This window comes from Brassica rapa, chromosome A05, assembly GCF_000309985.2.
Source record: "Brassica rapa cultivar Chiifu-401-42 chromosome A05, CAAS_Brap_v3.01, whole genome shotgun sequence".
NCBI classification, from domain to species: Eukaryota; Viridiplantae; Streptophyta; class Magnoliopsida; order Brassicales; family Brassicaceae; genus Brassica; species Brassica rapa.
Window position 1 is genome coordinate 3,755,752 of NC_024799.2, and position 22,190 is coordinate 3,777,941.

General features: G+C 34.9%; 4 protein-coding genes across 4 annotated transcripts; 3 read left to right on the forward strand and 1 right to left on the reverse strand.

The window, feature by feature from the left end:
• Positions 1-2,026: 2,026 nt before the first annotated feature.
• Positions 2,027-6,534, forward strand: LOC103867122 (putative Myb family transcription factor At1g14600). Its single transcript, XM_009145155.3, has 5 exons — positions 2,027-5,082; positions 5,219-5,295; positions 5,417-5,453; positions 5,562-5,679; positions 5,774-6,534. The coding sequence occupies exons 1-5, from the start codon at positions 4,842-4,844 to the stop codon at positions 6,312-6,314; spliced, it is 1,014 nt and encodes a 337-aa protein (XP_009143403.1). The 5' UTR covers positions 2,027-4,841; the 3' UTR covers positions 6,315-6,534.
• A 2,174-nt stretch (positions 6,535-8,708) lies between these two features.
• Positions 8,709-11,534, forward strand: LOC103867124 (ammonium transporter 2). The gene is made up of 5 exons (XM_009145156.3): positions 8,709-9,020; positions 9,097-9,420; positions 10,061-10,346; positions 10,586-10,689; positions 10,858-11,534. Exons 1-5 carry the CDS (start codon positions 8,709-8,711, stop codon positions 11,299-11,301), a joined length of 1,470 nt encoding a protein of 489 aa, XP_009143404.1. The 3' UTR covers positions 11,302-11,534.
• A 1,074-nt stretch (positions 11,535-12,608) lies between these two features.
• LOC103867125 (AMP deaminase) lies at positions 12,609-17,657 on the forward strand. The gene is made up of 20 exons (XM_009145157.3): positions 12,609-13,075; positions 13,565-13,749; positions 13,827-13,992; positions 14,226-14,404; positions 14,491-14,542; positions 14,616-14,743; positions 14,828-15,007; positions 15,074-15,141; positions 15,235-15,377; positions 15,481-15,542; positions 15,629-15,742; positions 15,833-15,973; positions 16,062-16,214; positions 16,285-16,338; positions 16,411-16,521; positions 16,606-16,779; positions 16,878-16,958; positions 17,053-17,151; positions 17,240-17,334; positions 17,410-17,657. The coding sequence occupies exons 1-19, from the start codon at positions 12,709-12,711 to the stop codon at positions 17,306-17,308; spliced, it is 2,526 nt and encodes an 841-aa protein (XP_009143405.1). The 5' UTR covers positions 12,609-12,708; the 3' UTR covers positions 17,309-17,334; positions 17,410-17,657.
• Positions 17,658-18,684: 1,027 nt separating this feature from the next.
• On the reverse strand, positions 18,685-21,446 carry LOC103867126 (trihelix transcription factor GT-3b). The gene is made up of 2 exons (XM_009145158.3): positions 19,737-21,446; positions 18,685-19,524 (listed from the first exon to the last, which is right to left on the reverse strand). The coding sequence occupies exons 1-2, from the start codon at positions 20,034-20,036 to the stop codon at positions 18,946-18,948; spliced, it is 879 nt and encodes a 292-aa protein (XP_009143406.2). The 5' UTR covers positions 20,037-21,446; the 3' UTR covers positions 18,685-18,945.
• Positions 21,447-22,190: the final 744 nt, after the last annotated feature.

The window sequence follows — 22,190 nt, forward strand, 5'->3', positions numbered from 1 at the left end:
CTGAAACTAAAAACAAAAACATGAAGTTCGCTTACTTTTTGTATTACTAATTAAACTCAATGGGCTTAAACGAAAGTTTACTGTTCACTATTTGCTTTTTATAAAAAACAGTCACTACAAACAACTCCATCTTGTACAATGCTTTAACTAACGTTCTTTATGTTAAAAAGTTTGTAATCTGCACTGACAACAAATTTTCTAGTTTCTAATTTGGATCACATGACTCGCACCATTTCATAGAGTTTAGACTAGTTTGGTAATAATTAAAATTGGAAGGATTATAAGAATAAAACGATACGGAGACGTAATTAGACCGGTGAAATGTAAACATCATGAACGTATGTGACAAGAGTAAAAGAATTTCATACTCAGATGAGAATATAGAAATGCAATTTTCTTCAAACCTGTCACATAAACAATGTATTTTTCCATATCGATTTTCGGTTTGGTAGGGACTGAGATCGCTATCAGAATAATTTTCAGCTACCCAATAGATACATTCTTTATCAATTTAGCATTCGAATCTCGGTACACGTTGATTAACTTTTGGAAATTGAAAGGGTCATCGTCTCGCGTCCAACTTACATATATAATATGACCATATTCAAACGATGATTTTTTAGTCATTGCTTATCCATACGTAAATTAATATATGCATCTGGTTTATACAAGGAAAAAAAAACTAATTTTTTTTTACCTTCCTGCCATTTTTTACCATTCCGGCATTCATCGAGGATGCACAAATTAAGGAAAAAATTGTATATACTATGAGCACGTTAGAACTATAATTAGAAAATGAGATATTGTTACTAAAACTAGCTTTTGTGTATTTATAATTAATTCACAAAACTTTATCGATAGAATTATTTTCAACATTCGGTCGTTGTTTTATTCTCTCTCATATTACATTATTCGGCTGACATATTATTCAAACTCATAACAGTTATCAAAAATATATATTTCCACGTTTAGTTTTTTTACTATATCTTATGAGAGTACTAAAACTGTAACTACAAAAAAGTGATTAATCTATTACAAATAACTTTTCAATATTGTATTTTTATTTTAGAAAACTTTATTCTATTCATTTTTTTCTAAAACTTTGTTATTTCATTATTCTATTGTCCAACTAACATACCAATCAAAACTATTAAATCTTACAAAGGCTCTAATGATATACTAAGATACTGCAGTTACATTGAAGTGTGTGAGCTTCATAATATGGTGATACATATGATTTTAACATACCTACTAATATTTTATACCTAGATTTGTCCGAAAACAATATTTTTTATTTTTAACTTTGGATTCCGCACATTCACATTTTTGTATTAAACTAAACATCTTGTAATGTATATTCTATACACAAATATGAGAGAGAATCTGCCAGTGAGATTTGAGATGATACTGATATTTGTGTATAATATGATCCGAACATGTATTTTTGTTTAATTATGGGTTTGGAAATGAGCAAAGAAACAGACATACTTGCCAAGTTGTAACTACTGAAGATAATGTTGGATCCGTATTTGTAGGAGTAAAAATTAACTCTTACGTACAGGTTGACTTCATAGTTCACAGGCCGGGTGTATAAGAATCTCGTCAAGACACACCTAATTTTTATGAATATTCTCTCATAAATATATCAAAAATTTTAAAATTAACAAATTAAAATAAATGAAAATTAGAATTCATTAGTTATCATCAGATTCATATACGCCAACTCAAGACCGTCTAATAGCACGTGCAAGTGGAGCAGTCGAACATGGTTCGAAAGTATAAAAATAAAAATATGTAAAAAAATTTCAATAATATATACATAAATTATGGTATAAAACTTCAAAATTTAGATATAGTATCACGAATTTATAATTTAGTATTAATAATTTATTAAAAAAGTTAAACATATGCAAATAAAACTATTAATTTCTAAAATTATTTTATTATATTCTAAATATATCGTTAATATTTTTTGAACAGGGTCCAAAATTTTTTAAAGACGGCCCTGCACCAACCTATGAACTTGTATATATAACCATATAGGCATAAATATGAAGTTAAAATCATTAATGTAACTTGATTTTATGAAACTAAATTTTGAAAAACTGCAGCCAAACAAACAAACTAAAAACTAAAATTAAATAATAATTAATTAACAATTTTGTAAAATGGTCTAAACCCGCCTGAAACTGCGTACTTTGTTTAGAACCGCCTAATTCTGTCTAATGACAAAATACACTTCTCTGGAATTTAGGAATATATGTCCATAAAGATCTTAGTTATGAGTAGTCGTTCAGAAACCTTTTTTTAAAACAGATGGAAACATCAGCTAAACAAATTTATCTTCAATGGTCCGATTAAGACATCGTCGAATCGATTCAATTATAGATGCCCACATTGCTGAAAGTCGAAAATGCAAAAATGATTTGACGCCGATGCATCGAAACTCCAGATATGCTCATAAATGAAATTAGCATTGTATGCATGTACAAGCCTATATCTAGTAATCTAGATGTGCCTACAAATAGAAAAGATATATGGATACTAAAAACATATGTGTAGACGTGTAGAAGCAGATGGAGACTTATGAAAATAAATGAAGGGAAAAAGGCTTGGTGACAAGAAGCTTGTGAATGATCGATGAGAAGCCTCTCTACACGTGGGGGGAATGAAAAAGTTCTTCTTTTTCATCTTCATCAAGGCTAACAGTTTCTTCCATTCTTTCCTCCCCTCTCCTCAACAACTTTCTTTTGGTTCACATGTTAATTTTGAAGAATTTTACATTCCGTGGTGTTATTTTATTGGGGACTTTTCTTTCTTATCTAAGATAACATATACTCATTTAGAACCAAACTTAATTTTAGGATACACCAAAAATTGATTGAAATTTACTATACAAACAGTTATACTTTTCCCCGACATATTCACTATTTTGTGGCAAAAAAAGAGTACTGATTAATCATGTGAGTTACCAGGTTCTCCTGTAACTGTAATCGGACTTCGTATATGGATCTAAATGATATTAATGGAACCGCATGTAAAAGAAAAATTGTTCCAAACGTTTCAACCTCTGTAGAACACGGTTAAAAAGTTTGTAGACCAAGGTTTTAAAAAGATGTTAAAAACGGCTCAACTAACAACGCTATTCATCGTTTCACGGGGGTCGGATGTGTATCGCAAACCAAGCAAGGACCACTAATTTAGTTTCTTGGTTACATAAATTAAAGTTTTGTTATGAATCTACAAAATGCATATGAGGTAGGGAGATAGTATAATTTTGTGTAAGGGAGGAGCAATAATATCCCGTGATTCCCGTTGGAAAAAAAAAGACGAAATATTTGTGTAATGGAGTCTACATCAGGGACAGCTGAGCAGTCACACGCCTTGTAATCTAATTTACTTGTCTATCTACCACTCTCGTTTGTCTTTTGCCGTTAGCATTAAATGCCATGCAAAACCCTAAATCCCATCGTCTCATCAATCCTTTTTGTGAAAATATATCCTTTTTTTGTTATGAAAATATTTCTACGTGCCATTATTTAACCATGTGTTAACTAGCATTGTAGTTAACTAGTATTGTAGTTACTTATTTTGTAAATGCTGAAGTATGCCAAAACACTTAATATTTGATATTCTACATCTATAGATACAAGTTTCCATTAGTGTTTTTTTTGTTTAAAAGTTTCTATTAGAGTTTATCACTGGTAATTGTGTATTCCAGTTGATCGGTATATTACTGCAAACCAATTGAAAATAAATCCAATTTCAAAAGGCATTTCTTGTACATACAATTAATATTTTCTATAAAATTTATTGATGTCACGTACTGAATCTTCTAAAACATTAAGGATCGAAAATAAAGTTGCAAACAAAAAGACGGGTAAAAGGAGAATTAAGTTAAAAAAAAAAATCAAAGATCTTAAGAAAAAAATTATTTATCTCGATCATTCATGACTTGCACATTAATTGACAAAGGTCTTACTCAAGTTCTTGAAAGTTTAAACTTTAAATCCTAATTCCGACAAAACTACTCTAGGTATATTTTAATTTTGTGAATTCTATTTTGCATTAAACTATTGATTCTGTAGGTGTCAACATATTTTAGATTCTTGGTGTTTTGTTTGTTTCTAAACGCAAATAATATCTTAATCATACATTCATACTAATTAATGCATTTGATATAGTGTTAGTCCCGATACATGAATTTTATTTATATCTATCATACTAATCAAAAGGCCAGTTTGATGAATCAAGGGTAATTTAGACTACTTAGAATATTAGCAAACGACCGTAATTTCTATCTTTGGATCAGTTTTCATCCTTGCTGGTGACACAATACTAAAAAAGTAAGCGTTACTTGTAATTCTTTGGTATTTTATGTTATAGGTAAATATATCAATCTATCTCCTTTAAATGATAAAATATATAGTTTTCTCCCTGCATGCTAAATACTAACATTATGCATGCATACATATAACATTTTACAAATATATATATATATATATATATAGAGCTGTCTACAGGAGAAAAATGCCAAAATCAATTAGCTGGGAACAGAAAAGAAAAACTTTTTAGCATCTGCAACAAGATTTAGGTGAGTGTTTGTCTACATGCCCCGGGAGGAGGAGAGAGAGAGAGAGAGAGAGAGGAGGGAATCTGAAGTGTATATTGATTTAGGGTTTCTCATAGACAAAGACCAAATCTCCATGCTTTGAACCAAGCATAATTCATCTTGTCTTTTATCTCTTTCATCTCAAATCAAAGTATTGATTCTATCCACTTGTTCCAAAACCTATATCCAAAGTCTAAAGGCTCCATATCTCCGGCCCTTTACAAAGAAAATGATCCCAAATATGGAGGGAAGCGTGAAGACTACTGACAGGGAGGAAGAGGAGGAGGAGGAAGAAGAAGAAGGTGAAGGAGAAGAGAGTAAGGTTTCAAGCAATACTACAGTAGAAGCTGAGGTTGGTAAGAAGACGAAGGTGAGGCCTTATGTGAGATCTAAAGTCCCTCGACTCCGGTGGACTCCTGATCTTCATCTCCGCTTTGTCCGTGCCGTCGAAAGACTTGGAGGTCAAGAAAGTACGTCCTTAGCTACTTTCTTCATCAACTCTTCCAAATATAAAGCTTATGCAATTCCTTGGTTATTCTTAGTTAAAATTCTTGTAACCTTTTGCTTGCTTGATGAAATAATTTTTTTTTTTTGGATTATGTATAGGAGCAACTCCAAAATTGGTCCGACAGATGATGAACATCAAAGGGCTCAGTATTGCTCATGTCAAGAGCCATCTACAGGTACATCCATATACACTTATACATAGTTATCATGTGTGTTGTATTATGGTTTTCTCTTTTCAAAGAATCTGAGAAAATTATATAAAAGTTTCTCACTAAATTGCATATTGGGGAATTTTAGATGTACCGGAGCAAGAAGATGGATGATCAAGGTCAAGGTATTGATTGTTTGTATTTGTTTTATTTAGTTATTAACATATATGTGAATAAATTAGGGTTTTGATTTGTTACCTCATACTGAAGAGGTGTCCATCAATTGCTTGCAGCCATAGCTGATAACAGACATTTCATCGAGAGTTCCACAGATCGGAATATTTATAAATTAAGTCAGCTACCGATGTTCCGAGGCTATAACACTAATCATAGCCACGATTCTCCATTCAGGTTTATATTTTGTATCCCATCATTATATTTTCTTTGATCTCTTTACCATGATACTCGATTAATAGTCTTCATTTTGTTGAATTTATTTCTGTAGATACGGAAGTAGATTTTCAAATGCTTCATTGTGGAACTCTAGCTCCCATGAGACAAACCGGAGTTTGATAGATAGGACCGGTTTAATTCGCGGCTCGTCGGTTAACAATAACATCCATGGTAGTGAATATTGGACTAACAACAGGTCTTTCCAAAACACCTACTCTTCTTCAGTTTCTAATCACTTACCAAAGCTAAGACACAACCATCAAGAACGGAACAACTTAGCCACATTCAACAGCATTCAAGGACATTCAAGAACGTTTGAGAAGTTCGAGACCGGTATTGAAGAGAGGACCAATCATGTTTATTGCACCAAGACAACGGGCAAAAGAAACGCAAGTACCAGCCTCGATCTTGATCTCTCTCTTAAGCTAAGAGTACCCGAGGAGACAACTTTGGAAGAGACAGAAACAGCAACAACGGATCAAACGTTGTCGTTGTCGTTATGTTCATGGAAAAAGAGCCGAGTGATCAAGACGGATGAAGAGGATCGGACGGTTAAGATTGGACAGGCAAGTACTCTGGATCTGACTCTATGAATTATAGGTAAGAATGAGACAAATTCTAAGTGAGATCCTGAGGTACTTATCCAATAATATCTTAATATCAGTGCCTTTATTGTTAAGTATTTATGTACTTTATTTAATATTATTAGAAAGAAACAAAAAGGTCTGAATATATAAACATTTTGAGTTTGTTTGATACCACCAATTTGTATCATCACATATATATTAAAAAATGTTACTAGCTGCATGATGATTCGATTCTTTGTTCGTCTGCTTCCCATGCTATCTAATTGTATAAACCTTTAACCCAAAAAAAAAACTAATTGTATAGAACACACTAATTTTACCTGTTATCATGTTTAGTTGTTAATTTAACCATCCAAATAACACTTCATACTTTATAGTGTTTCACCCTTTCTCTTAGAATTTTAAACCAGAGTAAAATATTTCTTTCGTATTTCACTTTTTGTGTGCTGTAGTCTACGGCTTTACGGTGGCGGTTTACTATTCGGTATATATCTTACCTTTAGCGTTTATACTTTATATGATACATTCTCTCTCTCTCTCTCTCTCTTTGATCATTTTCCAATGGAATTTTCTTTTTGTAAGCTCAATGGAAATATTTTGGTAAGAACAATACACAAAGAGATGATAAAATAACAGTTACAAAAAAAAGAGATGATAAAATAACAGTTACAAAAAAAAAGAGATGATAAAATAATAGAAAATAATAGTTGCATAAGCAAGCATGCTGTTTGTTGGGCTAACATTGGGCTTTCTATAAACTGGATGCACGCTTTAGCTGCAACCAGAGGGTTGCAGTTGCAGATAATGTTTGTCTGGTCACAAACATCATACTTGCTTTACGTTTGACCTGAAACTAAAGCCAAAGTTACAATAAAAGGTCGGACATAATCTTTTTTCTTTTTAGTTATTGTATACAGATTAACTGTAATGACTTGTAAACAAAATTAACCTATTATCATGTTTAATTTTTATATATGGAAATTTTTTTATTGACTATGATTGGTTCCTGTAATCTAGTAATAATTTTAATTTAATCAATCTATTTCAAGAGAGCATTTTCCAAGAAACTCTAAAGATTTTTTTTCAAATAATAAATTATTTTTTCAAAGTGAAATATTTAATAATAGATAAGTATGTCATGGGGTTTTCATGATTTTTTCATAAATTCTTATTTTTTTTTCATTTGATTTCAAAACAAAATTCTTCTTTCTTCTCTTTCTATTATTAAAAATTTAAATAATGAAAAAAGCACTGTAAATATTTTTAATGGAGATGTTCTAAGAAAATTGTCTGTCTCCAATAGATCATTGAAGAGTTCTATTCTATAAGTGCTTATATCCGTATTAAATGGACGTCTCATTAATATATAGTATAACATTGATTCTGTTGTTTAATTGAATCTATATACCTTTGACGTACCAAATACAACGTTCAGGCCAGTATCATGTTTAATTTTACAAACATACGAATGAATCTTTGCTTCTTAAACAGTCAATGTATCATTCGGTCAACTTGTTCAGTATCAAACATGGTCGCACGATCAAATGTCACGAACAGCTTTTGGTACAGAAGAAGTCACGCAACGTCAGAATCAAAACTAATTTCTGAATACTATTGCAACAACTGTTTCGATAGAAAATGCATCAAGTGGAAGTATCTTAGTGCGTGATTGGCAATGGTAAGGGGTGGAAACATAACTTGTAACCTTGTATCTGCTATGTTCCTCTGGTGTAAATTTTATAATGTTTAAATAAATGTTCAAAAATCAAAATATATGTAAAAGACAACAAAATAACTTTAGGAATTACATCATTGTACTACTCCATGTCTTTTTTTTCATATAACCAAATTCATAAATATTTTGCTGTTACTTAAAAATATAAAGGTCTCGAAGTCTTTTCATTCTTATATATTGAGACCAACTAGGAGAAGATTTTTTTTTTGGTTAAACCAAATAGGAGAAGATAAATAAAAATCAACAACTTAAGAGTAGTATACAAGCTTTCTACTAATTCATTCAAAATCCAAAAAAAATTATGAGTTAGATAAATATCAAGTCCACACCACATGGTCCACATCTATTTGTTTTATCCTGGTAACTTTATAGATTCAGTAACGCGTAGATAGTGAAAGAAGCTTCGTTGAAATATCAAGATTCTAAAATTGAGGAATGAGAAACATATCCATCGATCTTCGAAGACTTTTCTCCTTCAAACTGTACAACAAAACACGAAACACCACTTGTGTGACTTGTCTAGTTTACACACATTATTATAAATTTATAACTAAAGGTTCTCACACCAACCATCTCATGCTCTTTACCATTGACTACAAACATTTGAGACCTCTCAAGAAACAAGAGTCATCTCATCATCTTGATCGACTCCGTGAGAGATAGACATGGCCGGCGCTTACGATGCGAGCTTGCCGGGGGTTCCTGATTGGCTCAACAAAGGAGACAACGCGTGGCAGCTCACGTCGGCGACTCTGGTCGGTCTACAAAGCATGCCAGGTCTCGTCATCCTCTACGCCTCCATTGTCAAGAAGAAATGGGCCGTGAATTCCGCTTTTATGGCTCTTTATGCCTTCGCCGCCGTTCTCCTCTGCTGGGTCCTCCTCTGTTACAAAATGGCTTTCGGTGATGAGCTTCTCCCTTTCTGGGGTAGAGGTGGCCCCGCCTTCGACCAAGGCTATCTCAAGGGACAAGCCAAGGTCTTGAAACTAGCTTAAGTCCACAAAAGTGTTCTGTAAGAAAATGCCTTTGGTTGACTCTTTTTTTTTGTTGTAGATTCCAGAAACTGTCAGGAAGTTTGGGAACGGTACGACGGAGAAAGAAGCGACGATGCCTTATTTTCCGATGGCGACTTTGGTGTACTTTCAGTTTACTTTTGCGGCGATAACGACAATACTTGTGGCCGGCTCGGTGTTGGGGAGGATGAATATTAAAGCGTGGATGGCTTTTGTGCCATTGTGGTTGATATTTAGCTACACGGTCGGAGCTTATAGTCTATGGGGCGGTGGGTTTCTGTACCATTGGGGTGTCATTGATTACTCCGGCGGATATGTTATTCATCTCTCCTCCGGTGTTGCCGGCTTCGTCGCCGCTTACTGGGTACGTTTTCAAGAAAATCAAGAATTACATTAAAAAATTTCTTATATTTGTCTTAAATATTTCTTTCCACTCGCGACCAAAATAGTTTCAGACCTAATTTTTTGTGTCTTTACCATTGAGAGTATTCACTGGAAGGTTTTTGGTTAGTTTATTTAGTTACGAATCTTGTTGGAATAAAAATCCTCGGATAATTTTTTTATTTTGATTTTATTTATAGAATAAATTAAAAATGGTGGGTTGGAAAAATGGTAAACATTGGAGAACAAGATATTTGTATATTGGTGGTTGTTGAATTTATTGGATTTAATTAAATATACGGTAATTTTCTAATAAGTATATTTTGATGTGGACTTGTCATAGTTTACCAAGTCTTGTTTTGCTTTCTCTTTCATGATGATTACGTATTCAAATTTCAAGGTCCTTCGTTAGATAAGTTTAATGATTGATTGGCACACTAACAAAAAAATAATTAATAGTCTACATAATATACAAAAGAAAAAGAAAAATTCGTCAGCAAACAATAGGCGAGAACAGATTCGTACACGTACCATGACTATATATTACTACCTTGTTGAATTATTTATATTGAGTTGATTATAACTTAGACTGAATTAAATTCGATGCGTGTGACATGTTGTAGGTGGGACCCCGGCCTCAGGCTGACAGAGAGAGATTTCCACCGAACAATGTTCTTCTAATGCTTGCCGGAGCTGGACTTTTATGGATGGGATGGTCTGGTTTTAACGGCGGAGCTCCTTACGCCGCCAACTTAACCTCCTCAATCGCGGTGCTCAACACCAATCTCTCTGCCGCCACAAGCCTCCTCGTATGGACCTGCCTCGATGTTATTTTCTTCGGCAAACCTTCAGTTATAGGAGCCATTCAAGGCATGGTTACTGGCCTCGCTGGAGTCACTCCCGGAGCAGGTCCCAGTCTTCTAACCTCAGTTAATAGTTTCTTGTTTATTATTGACTGAATTAAAAAAAATTGTGAGAAACAATATTAGATCTTATTGGTTACAAAGATAGTTACAAAAAACATTAGGGATAAGAGATACTAGTTGTACGTGTGTGTGTGTGTTTGGTTGGTGACTCTTGTGTTAAAATCAAACAGAAACACATGGCATGGTTGATAATATTATACTAACAGACGAAATGTATTGCAGGGTTGATCCAAACATGGGCGGCCATAATAATTGGAATATTCTCAGGATCAATTCCGTGGGCTTCTATGATGATCATTCACAAGAAATCTACACTCCTCCAACAAGTAAATTATCTTCACCCTTAAATGTTTTAAACTCTTTTTTTCTATAACCATTGTGTTTGTGTAGTATAAACTACATAATATAATCACATCATATATAAGTTGGCTATAGTATGAATTTGAAATATACTTGATAAATCAATGTTTATTTTGATCGGATTAAATAAACAGGTAGATGATACATTAGCGGTATTCTACACACACGCAGTAGCCGGAGTACTAGGTGGATTACTGACAGGCTTGTTTGCACATCCTGATCTCTGCGTCTTGTTACTTCCTGTCCCAAACACCAACGGAGCTTTCTACGGCGGCAATGGCGGCAAACAGTTTCTGAAACAGTTGGTCGGAGCTGCCTTCATTACTGTCTGGAATGTAGTGTCGACGACTCTCATACTCCTTGCTATAAAGATTTTCATACCGTTGAGAATGGCTGAGGAAGAGCTTGGGATTGGAGACGATGCTGCTCATGGAGAAGAAGCTTATGCTCTTTGGGGAGATGGAGAGAAGTTCGATGCCACGAGGCATGAAACGCAGATGCAACAGTTTGAGAGAGATCAAGAAGCTGCTCATCCTTCTTATGTTCATGGTGCTAGAGGTGTCACTATTGTTTTATAAAAATCCCTTTATGTGCTTTCTTTTCTTTTTATCTCTCTTTTTCTTTTCTTTTCTTTTCTTTTCTTTTGGTGTTGTAGAGACATGAAAGAGTTGTGTTATGTATAGGTAAAAACTTCAGTTTTCATTTTTTCTGATGTAATAGCAGTTAACAACCATTTTGTGATTTTGCAAACTAAGCTCAGAAAAAATATTCATTTACATTATGATTTGTTTGTAATGAATATAATTTCTTCATGTTTTATATGTGCTAATATTACTTAATATTTGCCAAATAACTTTGCAACTTAGTGGTGGAGGATATGTTAAAATAGAGCTTCCGCTATATTTAACTAGTTCTCATTCTTACAGTTTGGATGATTGAACTTAACTACTCATGAGAAAAAGTTTGGAGACTGAACCAACCATATTCTAGAGATAAATGGCCTAAAAAGATGAGCGTACAAGGGAGCCACTGAAAACCCAGCTGATACAAAGCAAAGCTACAACACATGTATATAGAAAAACTTCCTTAACAACAATAGAACTTTCTCATTCTTGAGCATCTTTTGATGCATCCATTTGTTCAGCCTCTGTCCACACCTCTGCAATCTCTCTTCCTTTTTACTTGGGCTGCCAAAAAAGTATACTACCAAATATTCCATGGAATAAACTCTATCAACTTTTTGGTGAACAAAAAAAAAAAAAACTCTATCAACTTTTGAGGGTAGATTATAGCTAATTAAATAACTTTGGTTGGATGACAACGATTTAGCCAGGGAAAACGAAATGTGCATATAACCTAATTGTTTGCTTTAGATGATAGTGTTAATTATCGTAATGATTGGTCTTGCATCGTTAAACCTTAGTTCTATTAGGATTATGACCGTATCACTCTTCCTAACTCTCTAGACTGTTTGACATGTGAGCGTTAAAACCTTAATTCTCTTTTTCTCTTATAACTTTGACTAAAGTGTTAGTGTTATTGTGCTAAACACAAGTTCTCTCTGGACTAGAATGGACTCGTCACTTCCAAAACCCTAGTCTCTATGAAACTCTTTAAGTCGTTATTGTCCTTAGGATCAGGGGTGATGTATCTGTCTTAAACCTTATCATAAAAAGGTTTAGTGTATGAAATAATTGAACACTAATGAAATAATTGAAACTTGTCCCATAGTTGTATGTGTCGTGTCACCACCACCCACTTATTTATTTAACTTAAATTATTATTTACCGTAAAAAGGTTTTACTTTCATCAAGACCAAAAAGGCCTCTGCAAGTGGCGTGGCTACACTGGATGGGCCTATAAATATCTAAAACAAAAACCTTTTTCCTCTCCTTCAATATCCCATCGCCACTCAAACCAAACTCGTGGCTTACTGACTCTGACCTGAACACAAACACAAACAGAGATTCTGTCTGGTTTTCATCATGGAACCCAATATTTACCAACTTGCCCTCGCGGCTCTCTTCGGCGCCTCCTTCGTCGCCGTCTCGGGGTTCTTCATGCACTTCAAGGCCCTGAATCTCGTCCTCGAGCGTGGCAGAGAGAAGAAAGACAACAACAACAACACCGAAGGAAGAGAGGGAGACTCGCCGCAGCATCAAAGTCAGAGCCTTTCGAGGCGGCGGAGCCAAGTCAGAAGGAAAGGACTCAGCCCCGCTTCTCTTCCGGATGCTACTCCCTTCACCGCAGCCACCGATGGCGGCGGCGGTGGTGATGCAGGGCGTACCAACGGCCATGTTTGTGTCGATGAGATTCCTCCTGGCTTGCCTAGGCTTCATACTCCATCTGAAGGTATTGAGAACTTGTCCTGGATTTGTCATATTAGAGTTTGGATATAAGTTTTAGTTTGATTTGTCTGAAAAAGATCCAATATTTATTTCTAGTTTGATTTGTCTGAAAAAGATCCAGTTTTTATTTATGGGTTTAGTGTCTTTTGGTTCTCTGACTGTCCTGGTTTGATCATATTAGAGTTTGGATATAAGTTTTAGTCTGATTTGTCGGAAAAAGATCCAATTTTTATTTATGGGTTTAGTGTCTTTTGGTTCCTGAGTGTCCTGGATTGATCATATTAGAGTTTGGACACAAGTTTTAGTGTGATTATTGGAAAAAGATTCAAATTTTATTTATGGGTTTAGTGTCTTTTGGTTCCTGAGTGTTGTGGATTGATCAGATTAGAGTTTGGATATAAGTTTTCAGTGTGATTTATTGATAAAGATCGAAACTTTTTATGTGGGTTAGTGTCGTTTCAGTGTTCTGATTGTATGTGATGATTGTTTATAGGGAGATCTTCTGTACATGGGACTAATAGTATCAGGAAAACTGGAAGCTTTGTTAGACCAATCTCTCCCAAGTCTCCTGTTGCTAGTGCTAGTGCCTTTGAGAGTATGGGAGAGTCAGATGATGATGATAATTTGACTGATACTGCCGGTTTGGATGCTTCCTACTTGCAAACTAATGGGGACTTGGTGAGTGTTTCTTATTTTGTTTTTGTTGATTGAATGACCAAAGCAAGATGTTTACTTTTTATTTGGGTCTTGTGCAGCCTGCGGATGCAACTGAAGAGCAAATATCTATGGCTGCTTCAAGCATGATTCGTTCACACAGTGTGTCTGGTGACCTACATGGAGTTCAGCCTGATCCTATTGCTGCTGATATTCTCCGTAAAGAGCCTGAGCAAGAGACCTTTGTCCGTCTTAATGTTCCTCTTGGTAAGAATGATTACCTTTTTTTTTGTCCTATTATCGCAAATCATAACATGTCTAAAAAGTTTGATAGTGGAAATGAGTTAACTGGCACTACAGATATTCACTATTAGTCTTGAATGAGATAAGAAATGATTAGTTAAAGCTTTTATGCAGAAGTTGAACCATTGAATCTCTAAACCATAGTTTTTTTATATCCTGACACATGGTTATTGAGATTTTACACATGGTGTGTTCAGAGGTGCCAACGTCTGATGAGGTTGAAGCCTACAAATGTCTGCAAGAATGTCTTGAACTGCGGAAGAGATATGTCTTCCAAGAAACAGTTGCGCCATGGGAAAAAGAAGTCATATCTGATCCTAGTACCCCAAAGCCTAATCTAGAGCCATTTGCACATTATCCTCAGGGAAAGTCTGATGTGAGCTTTTTTTCTCCTTTGTTCTTCCATGGAACTTCGCTATGCATTTTGATAAATTTAACTTACCTATTTTATTTGTTTTGCAGCATCATTTTGAGATGCTAGATGGAGTAGTCCACGTGTTTCCTAATAAAGATGGTAAGAGCACAAATATTGGAAGTTGATTTGGTTACGTTCCTTAATGACGTGTGTTCTGTTTCGCTATTCTCAGTCAAAGAAGAGCTCTTCCCTGTAGCTGATGCCACAGCGTTTTTCACTGACTTGCATCACGTACTCAAAGTCATAGCTGCAGGAAACATGAGGACTCTGTGCCACCGTCGTCTAGTGCTCCTAGAACAGGTAAGAGTTTTAGTTATAGAATTAATATCAATAAGCAAATTTCATGTTCATCTGGTTAACATTTTTCTTTTTTGTGTGTTTCAGAAATTTAATCTCCATTTGATGCTTAATGCGGATAAAGAGTTTCTCGCCCAAAAAAGTGCACCACATCGTGATTTCTATAACGTGAGGAAAGTAGACACTCATGTTCATCATTCAGCTTGCATGAACCAGAAACACCTCTTAAGGTTTATCAAGTCGAAGCTCAGGAAAGAACCTGATGAGGTAACTACTGGAGCCATCATATGATTTACTGGTTTGCAGGTATGATAACCTTTTTGCTCGATGCAGGTTGTCATATTTAGGGATGGAACATATTTGACCTTGAAAGAAGTTTTTGAGAGCCTTGATCTGACTGGGTAATTTACATTTCCAATATTAATAACTATTACAAGTCAATCTAACATTCCAATTGCAAGATTGTTAAAATTGCTCCTTTTCTCCTTTCGCAGATATGATCTGAACGTGGACCTTTTGGATGTGCACGCTGATAAGAGCACTTTTCATCGCTTTGACAAGTTCAACCTCAAGTACAATCCATGTGGTCAAAGTAGGCTGAGGGAAATTTTCCTTAAACAGGATAATCTCATCCAAGGTAATTAAATATCTTTGTCCCTCTTTAACCCCATTTTGTGTTCAGTTGATGCGTCAGTTATGCAGTTTTGAGTTTTGACATCTCTTTTGTTTTTTGGATTAAGGTCGTTTTCTTGGTGAGATAACAAAACAAGTTTTCTCCGACCTTGAAGCTAGCAAATATCAGGTAAACTTCCACGTTCATCTCTAGTAGTTACAGTCAAATGGATGATAATTAATAAGAACCTGATGAGGTAACTTTTGACACTGCAGATGGCTGAGTACAGAATATCTATATACGGCAGAAAAATGAGTGAGTGGGACCAGCTGGCTAGTTGGATTGTGAACAATGATCTATACAGTGAGAACGTTGTCTGGTTAATCCAGGTTGGCTATCTTTCTGATGCTCATGTGTCTCTCTCTCGTTGTCACATGACTGCAAACTGACTTATACTTTTATGTCTGTATGTTCACTAGCTCCCACGCTTGTACAACATCTACAAGGACATGGGTATTGTGACATCGTTCCAGAATATCCTTGACAATATATTCATTCCTCTGTTTGAAGCCACGGTAGATCCGGATTCGCATCCCCAGCTCCATGTTTTCTTGAAGCAGGTTAGCATCCTTATATCAAAACTATTAAAAAGTTAGATTGACTTGATTATTTAATTTTTTGTTGCTGGTTTCTTGTTTGGTGTTTCAGGTTGTTGGATTTGATTTGGTTGATGATGAAAGTAAACCTGAGAGACGTCCCACGAAACACATGCCCACTCCAGCTCAATGGACGAACGCATTTAATCCTGCATTTTCCTACTATGTCTACTACTGTTACGCTAACCTCTATGTGTTAAACAAGGTACCATTCCTCATCTCTGCTGCAACTAACTCTGAGTAATATAGAGTAAGTAACTTTGTTTGTTTCCCAGCTTCGGGAGTCAAAGGGCATGACAACGATCACACTACGGCCACATTCTGGGGAGGTAACTTACTTATTTCTTTGTGTGTTTTCACTTTCAGTTCAATGGATGTTTAAGATGTGTACAAATTTTCAGGCTGGTGACATTGACCACTTGGCTGCTACGTTTCTCACATGCCATAGCATCGCTCATGGAATCAATCTACGAAAGTCTCCTGTGCTTCAGTATCTCTACTACCTCGCCCAGGTTTGCAGAGACTGCCTTCTTGTATTACACATGTATTATTGTGTCTGGTCCTAAGAATATATTACTGGACTTTCTTTTTGACAGATTGGTCTGGCCATGTCTCCACTGAGCAACAACTCTCTGTTTCTAGATTACCACCGGAACCCGTTTCCTGTGTTTTTCTTAAGAGGTCTCAATGTTTCTCTGTCCACGGATGATCCCCTTCAGATTCACTTAACTAAAGAACCTCTCGTGGAAGAGTACAGCATTGCTGCCTCGGTAAGTCTTGTCACACACATCATTTACAATGAAAGTTAAATCATCTTTAGATATGAGTCCTTGATGAACTGACTAAAGATTAAAACTGGAATTTTCAGGTTTGGAAGCTGAGTTCGTGTGACCTGTGCGAGATAGCTCGTAACTCAGTGTACCAGTCAGGTTTCTCACATGCCCTCAAGGTACTTGTTATATCACACCCATAGACTATAGTATCAGGTACTTGTCTCTTCTCCTGTCTGCTGATTAGTTTTGATTCTTTGACATGTTTTAAAGTCGCACTGGATTGGAAAAGACTACTACAAAAGAGGACCTGATGGAAACGACATTCATAAAACAAATGTACCTCACATAAGGGTGGAGTTCCGTGACACGGTAAGTGTCACAAACTTTGGTATCTCTATACACAGATTAAACCCTTTTTTTTTGTTGGAAACAAATTGATTTGTGGAAGTTGATGCAGATCTGGAAAGAGGAGATGCAACAGGTTTATTTGGGAAAGGCTGTTATCTCAGATGAAGTTGTTCCATAAGAAACAGCAATCAGAAATGGCAACGTGTAAGAATCCTATAACTTAAAACACTTCTGTTGCAACATGTTCTTATGTGTTGTCTCTCGTTGATTGAAATTCAGGGGGATGGGGTTTTTACATTAAGGGTGGCGTTTTCAGAAATATACGATGCAGGAAGTAGATAGGGTAATAAAATGAGAGTGGCTGGCTATGTTGTGCCTTTATGACGGCTGCCAAAATCTATTGTTTCTATGAATCTTATTTCTTTTTTTTTTCTCTTTTTTTTTCGAGAGCTGACTTTAAAGAGCTGCAAACGACTTGGATAACTGTTTTTTTTCTCTAATATAAAGAGACCATAAGAGTTATATCATTTCATTCTAGTTGAGTTTTGATTAAGACAGGTTTATAGGTGCTACTGAGAAGACTTAATGCTGGTTAGATTTTGGGTTTGTTTAATCACCTAAAACGAGCAGACAATGTGACCTGCACATGCATTTTGGGTTCGATTAATAAAAGAGTATTTCGTTTTGACTGATATGGTTTTGATCAATGTTTTAAAAGAGGTCTAAGTAGTGCCTAAACGTCTGCCTAGTCGACAATTCAGACCAGCGGCCATTTAAAAAAACAGGTCTAAGGTATTTAAAAAATGGTTTACCCATTCGCCTAAGTAATAATTCCATATAAATCGTCTAAGTATTTTTCCTAGTGAATTTTTGAACTTTGGTTTTTATGGTTACTATGCCTACTAAGATTTGATCGTATGGGTGAAACATCTTAGTAGCCGTTAAGCTAGTTTGCATGATCTTGCTTGACGTATGAATCTTCAAGAGTGTGTACACATGCAACCTATATATATTAAATAGAAAATGGAGTTTGAGGACCGACCTCGAGTCTGAAGGAGACAACTGACAAGTTGTGGCATTTGCTTTGCCAACAAAAAGGTCAATGTCAGTGACAGTATGTCTTGTTGTCCCGTTCAAGTTTCATCGAAACGATACACGATTCTTACATTCATTCACCTAAAGGCCAAAGCTAAACGCGTGAACCTTCTTTTCTTTATGCATAAATCATAACATATTGTTTGATATGTTTATAATTTTTGATACTCTTATGGGCCACGAAGATATAATTGCATGTAACTAGTTACCATGTTGATATCGAATACAAAAGAAACAAACAAAATCTTCTTTAAAATTTTTGAATCCAGACGTGGGAGAAATAACTATGTCTGCCACTTCTTCTGTACCATATTTTGAGCAAAATTCAGTATCCTAAAGGTTCTTTCAATAATAAATTCCAAAATATAATTCATTTTTTAAAAATAATATTAAATGATTACAAACTACTGAACATACCCATTTAATTTTTTTAGTTTATCATGAACCATAAGAGGTCGGTGACCGACTTGGAAAACCATTATCACATTGAGATTAAATGGTATGCAAATAAAATGGCCCAAAAGATTAACCAGAATCAGTAGTACCATGGAGAAAAAGAATGTGGGGTTAATATATTCCTAAAGTCCCACTAAAAACTCAAATATGAGTATCGAGTTTTTCCCATGAATATACTAACTATTCCCACCAAATAACTAAACCTAACACCTCAAACATGCATAGAAAGACCAACTTAACTTACGTTAAAAAAAAACATTAGAGCTAGAGAGAACCATCTCTAGTAAGCTTAGCAAGCAATGTATTGATAAGTGAATCCCTCTTCTCTGCCCTCAGCTCCTCCCTCGACCTCCTTTGCTCCTCTCTATCCCTCCACATCCTCTCCATAGCCATCCTCTCCTTCTCAAGCTCCTCCATCTTTCTTCTCCACTCTTCTTCTTTCTCTGCTCTTTCCTTCTCCCTCGCCTCCCATCTTTCTCTCCATTCGTTCTCCATTCTCATCTGATGTCTCATAAACTCATCTAAAACCTCTCGTACATTATTATTAGCACCACCACTACTATTACTAATACCGCCTTTTCGCTTCTTTGCAATGTTCTTTTCCGGGTTTAGGGTTTTGGATTCATTGCTGATACCTACTAGTTCTTCATTCACGTTCTCTTCTTCTTCGTCTGAAGAAAATTGCTCCGAGTGACTTCTCTTTCTCGTTGCGCCGCTTGTTCCCCCTCCTCCCTCAGATTCGGCCCATAGCATTCTTTGCATTCTACTTGCAAATATAATTTGCATATCATCATAAAAAGGGAATTGTTGTCTTGCTATCTCTTCATCCATTGTCTCACATCCCTGGATACACATGACCAGTGAGATAACATGCATGTATAAACTAATCTACTTAAATAATCTATAACTAGGGAAAATACTAATTTCTTGTAACATGTATAGTCATTTAGCATATAGCATAGTTCCATGCACAACCTCTAACACACTACATAATTAAATATAAATAACATCCACAATATGTAAGGAAATAGTAAGAGAAAGGATTAGTTGTGGACCTTAAAGCGAGTGACGAGGTTCTTCCACTTGCACTTGCACTGTTCAGGGCTACGAAGAAAGTTTTTGTCTCTCATCTTGTTAGAGACAACTTCCCAAAGAAGCTTGTTCCGCTTTGTCTCCATGAAAGTTTGATCCAGCTCTCCTCTTATGGCTATCAACTCCTTAGTCTCTTCTAGGCTCCACTGTGGAAACCTATCCCCGGTAGCCGGAGAAGCTAGCTCGGGGGTTTGAGATTGAGGATGAAGTTGGTGATGATGTTTGTTGAGGTAGTGAAGCTGGTGAAGCTGATGCTGATCCATATCAAGAACTAATCAAGAAAATAACTAAAATAAAAACAAGAATCACCAAACGATCTCTAAAGACTAAAAGCGAAGGTTAGATTTCGAGAGGCTTTCACTTTTTAGATCGAAAATGAAAAATACAATTCTCTTTTTTTTTTTTTGCTTTGAGTTGGTAATGTGAAAACGTCTAGAGAAAGATGTCTTATTTCTTTGATCGTAATTCTTTTCTTCTTCTCCACTCTCTCTTTCTCATGTCGCCATCTGTCTACGCGTTTACTTTTTTTTTTTCTTTTGTTGGATTTTTTTCAAATATTATTTACTTTTTTCTGTTTTTCTTTTGACAAAAATATTAAAGAAAAATCTTTCGGTAAATGTGTCGTTATTTGATTTTAGTACTCCGTTTATTTAAATGGCCTATTGAAAAAAGGATTAGCCTCTAATTAAAGAATATAATAATCTATTAACAACTTGACTTGTGATAAGATTCAGGGATGTGGATATTTCTATCGTTTTCTTCTCATAATGTAATAATCACTTTTAGGTAACGCTATTCTAGATTCTGACAGTCGAGATATAATCAATCAAATATTTTTCTTGTCAATTATAATCATTCAAATGTGTTTGAAATATATTTATCACCATTCTCTTACTTGGGGTTGGGAAAATTTTAAAAATGCAACTTTGATAATAGATTTTCCGTAACTTTTTAAACTACCATTGTTTCCAAAGATTCAAAAACTTCAAATTTTATCAAAATCCTTCATATATGTGATTTATAAATTAAATATAATTGTGATAAATTGGAAACAAAATATAAAATGCTATATTTAAGAGAAAATATACTGCATAATCAAATACATTAAGTGAAACACATTGGTGATCGTTATTTATATTTTCTGACTAAAATCTAAAGCCATTTATGAAAACTTTAAATTTTGATTGGGTTATTTTCCGGTTCAAACCATTGACTGCTTTTCATTGGTCATGTTACAATCTTCTTAGTGTGACGATTGTATTGCGTTGACGTTTCATCACCATTGCGAGAACCTTCGGTTAAGTATACTTTTGTAATATTGTGTGGTTGTTAATTGTCGGCGACCAGTTGTAGCCTTAGCTTCACCCCCAAGTCTCTTTATTTACTAGGGATGGTCGCAAAACGAATATTCAAATTTTGAAGCTTTATATACGATCCGTTAATTAGTTTTGTCTGAATCAAATTTTTTATGATTTGATTTGTCCTGCTATTATATCAAATATCCTCCGATAAAATCTATATATTTAACTAATTATTCGATTCAATTTATAACAACAAAACTACAAAAATTTAAAATTTAAAAAGTACGTAAAATAATAATATTTTAATATAAATACTATTTATTTTTAATAAAATTAAAAATTAAAAAAAATAAAATTTATAAAAATGATTATGTAATATATAGGGATATATATAGGGCTGGGCAAATAAACCGAACCCGAAAACCCGAACCGAATCCGATCCGATAAAAATGAATCCGAACCGATCCGAACCCGACGTAAATACCGAATGGGTCTTGTTTTGTGGTATTTCGGGTTATGGGTATTATCCGAACCGAACCCGAATCTAAATGGATATCCGATAGAACCCGAAACATTCAAAACCTCGAAAAGATCTTGTACCAAACATGATCTCAATTCCTAATATGTATCTAAAATACACTAAGAAATATTGAACATCTAAAATACTTATCTATTACATGAAGGTTGGTGGTTCTATTACATGAAGGTTGATGGTTAAAGATGGCCGTTGAATCTTGAAGTATTTAATTAGATTTTGATTTTGTTTTCGTTAAACAATGTTTTTCATTTCATGAGAACTTAGTTTTCGTTTTATGCTTTTATTTATTTGGTTTTCGTTCTATCAGTAAATATGTTTACTTTTCGCTTGATTTTGAATGATCAAGATTGATGTTCTTTATTTTTGAATCGATTTTACTTAAGTTTTGGTTACACAATATGTACAAATCAGGTATTTTAAAACTGAAGAACCGATTTTACTCATATTTTGGTTATTAAATAGGTAAAAATCAGGTACTTTTAAACCGAAAAACCGATTGGGACCCGAACCCGAAAGTATATTGGGTTGTACCGGTTCTTTGAAGATTTACTAACCCCGATCCGAACCCGATAGAACCC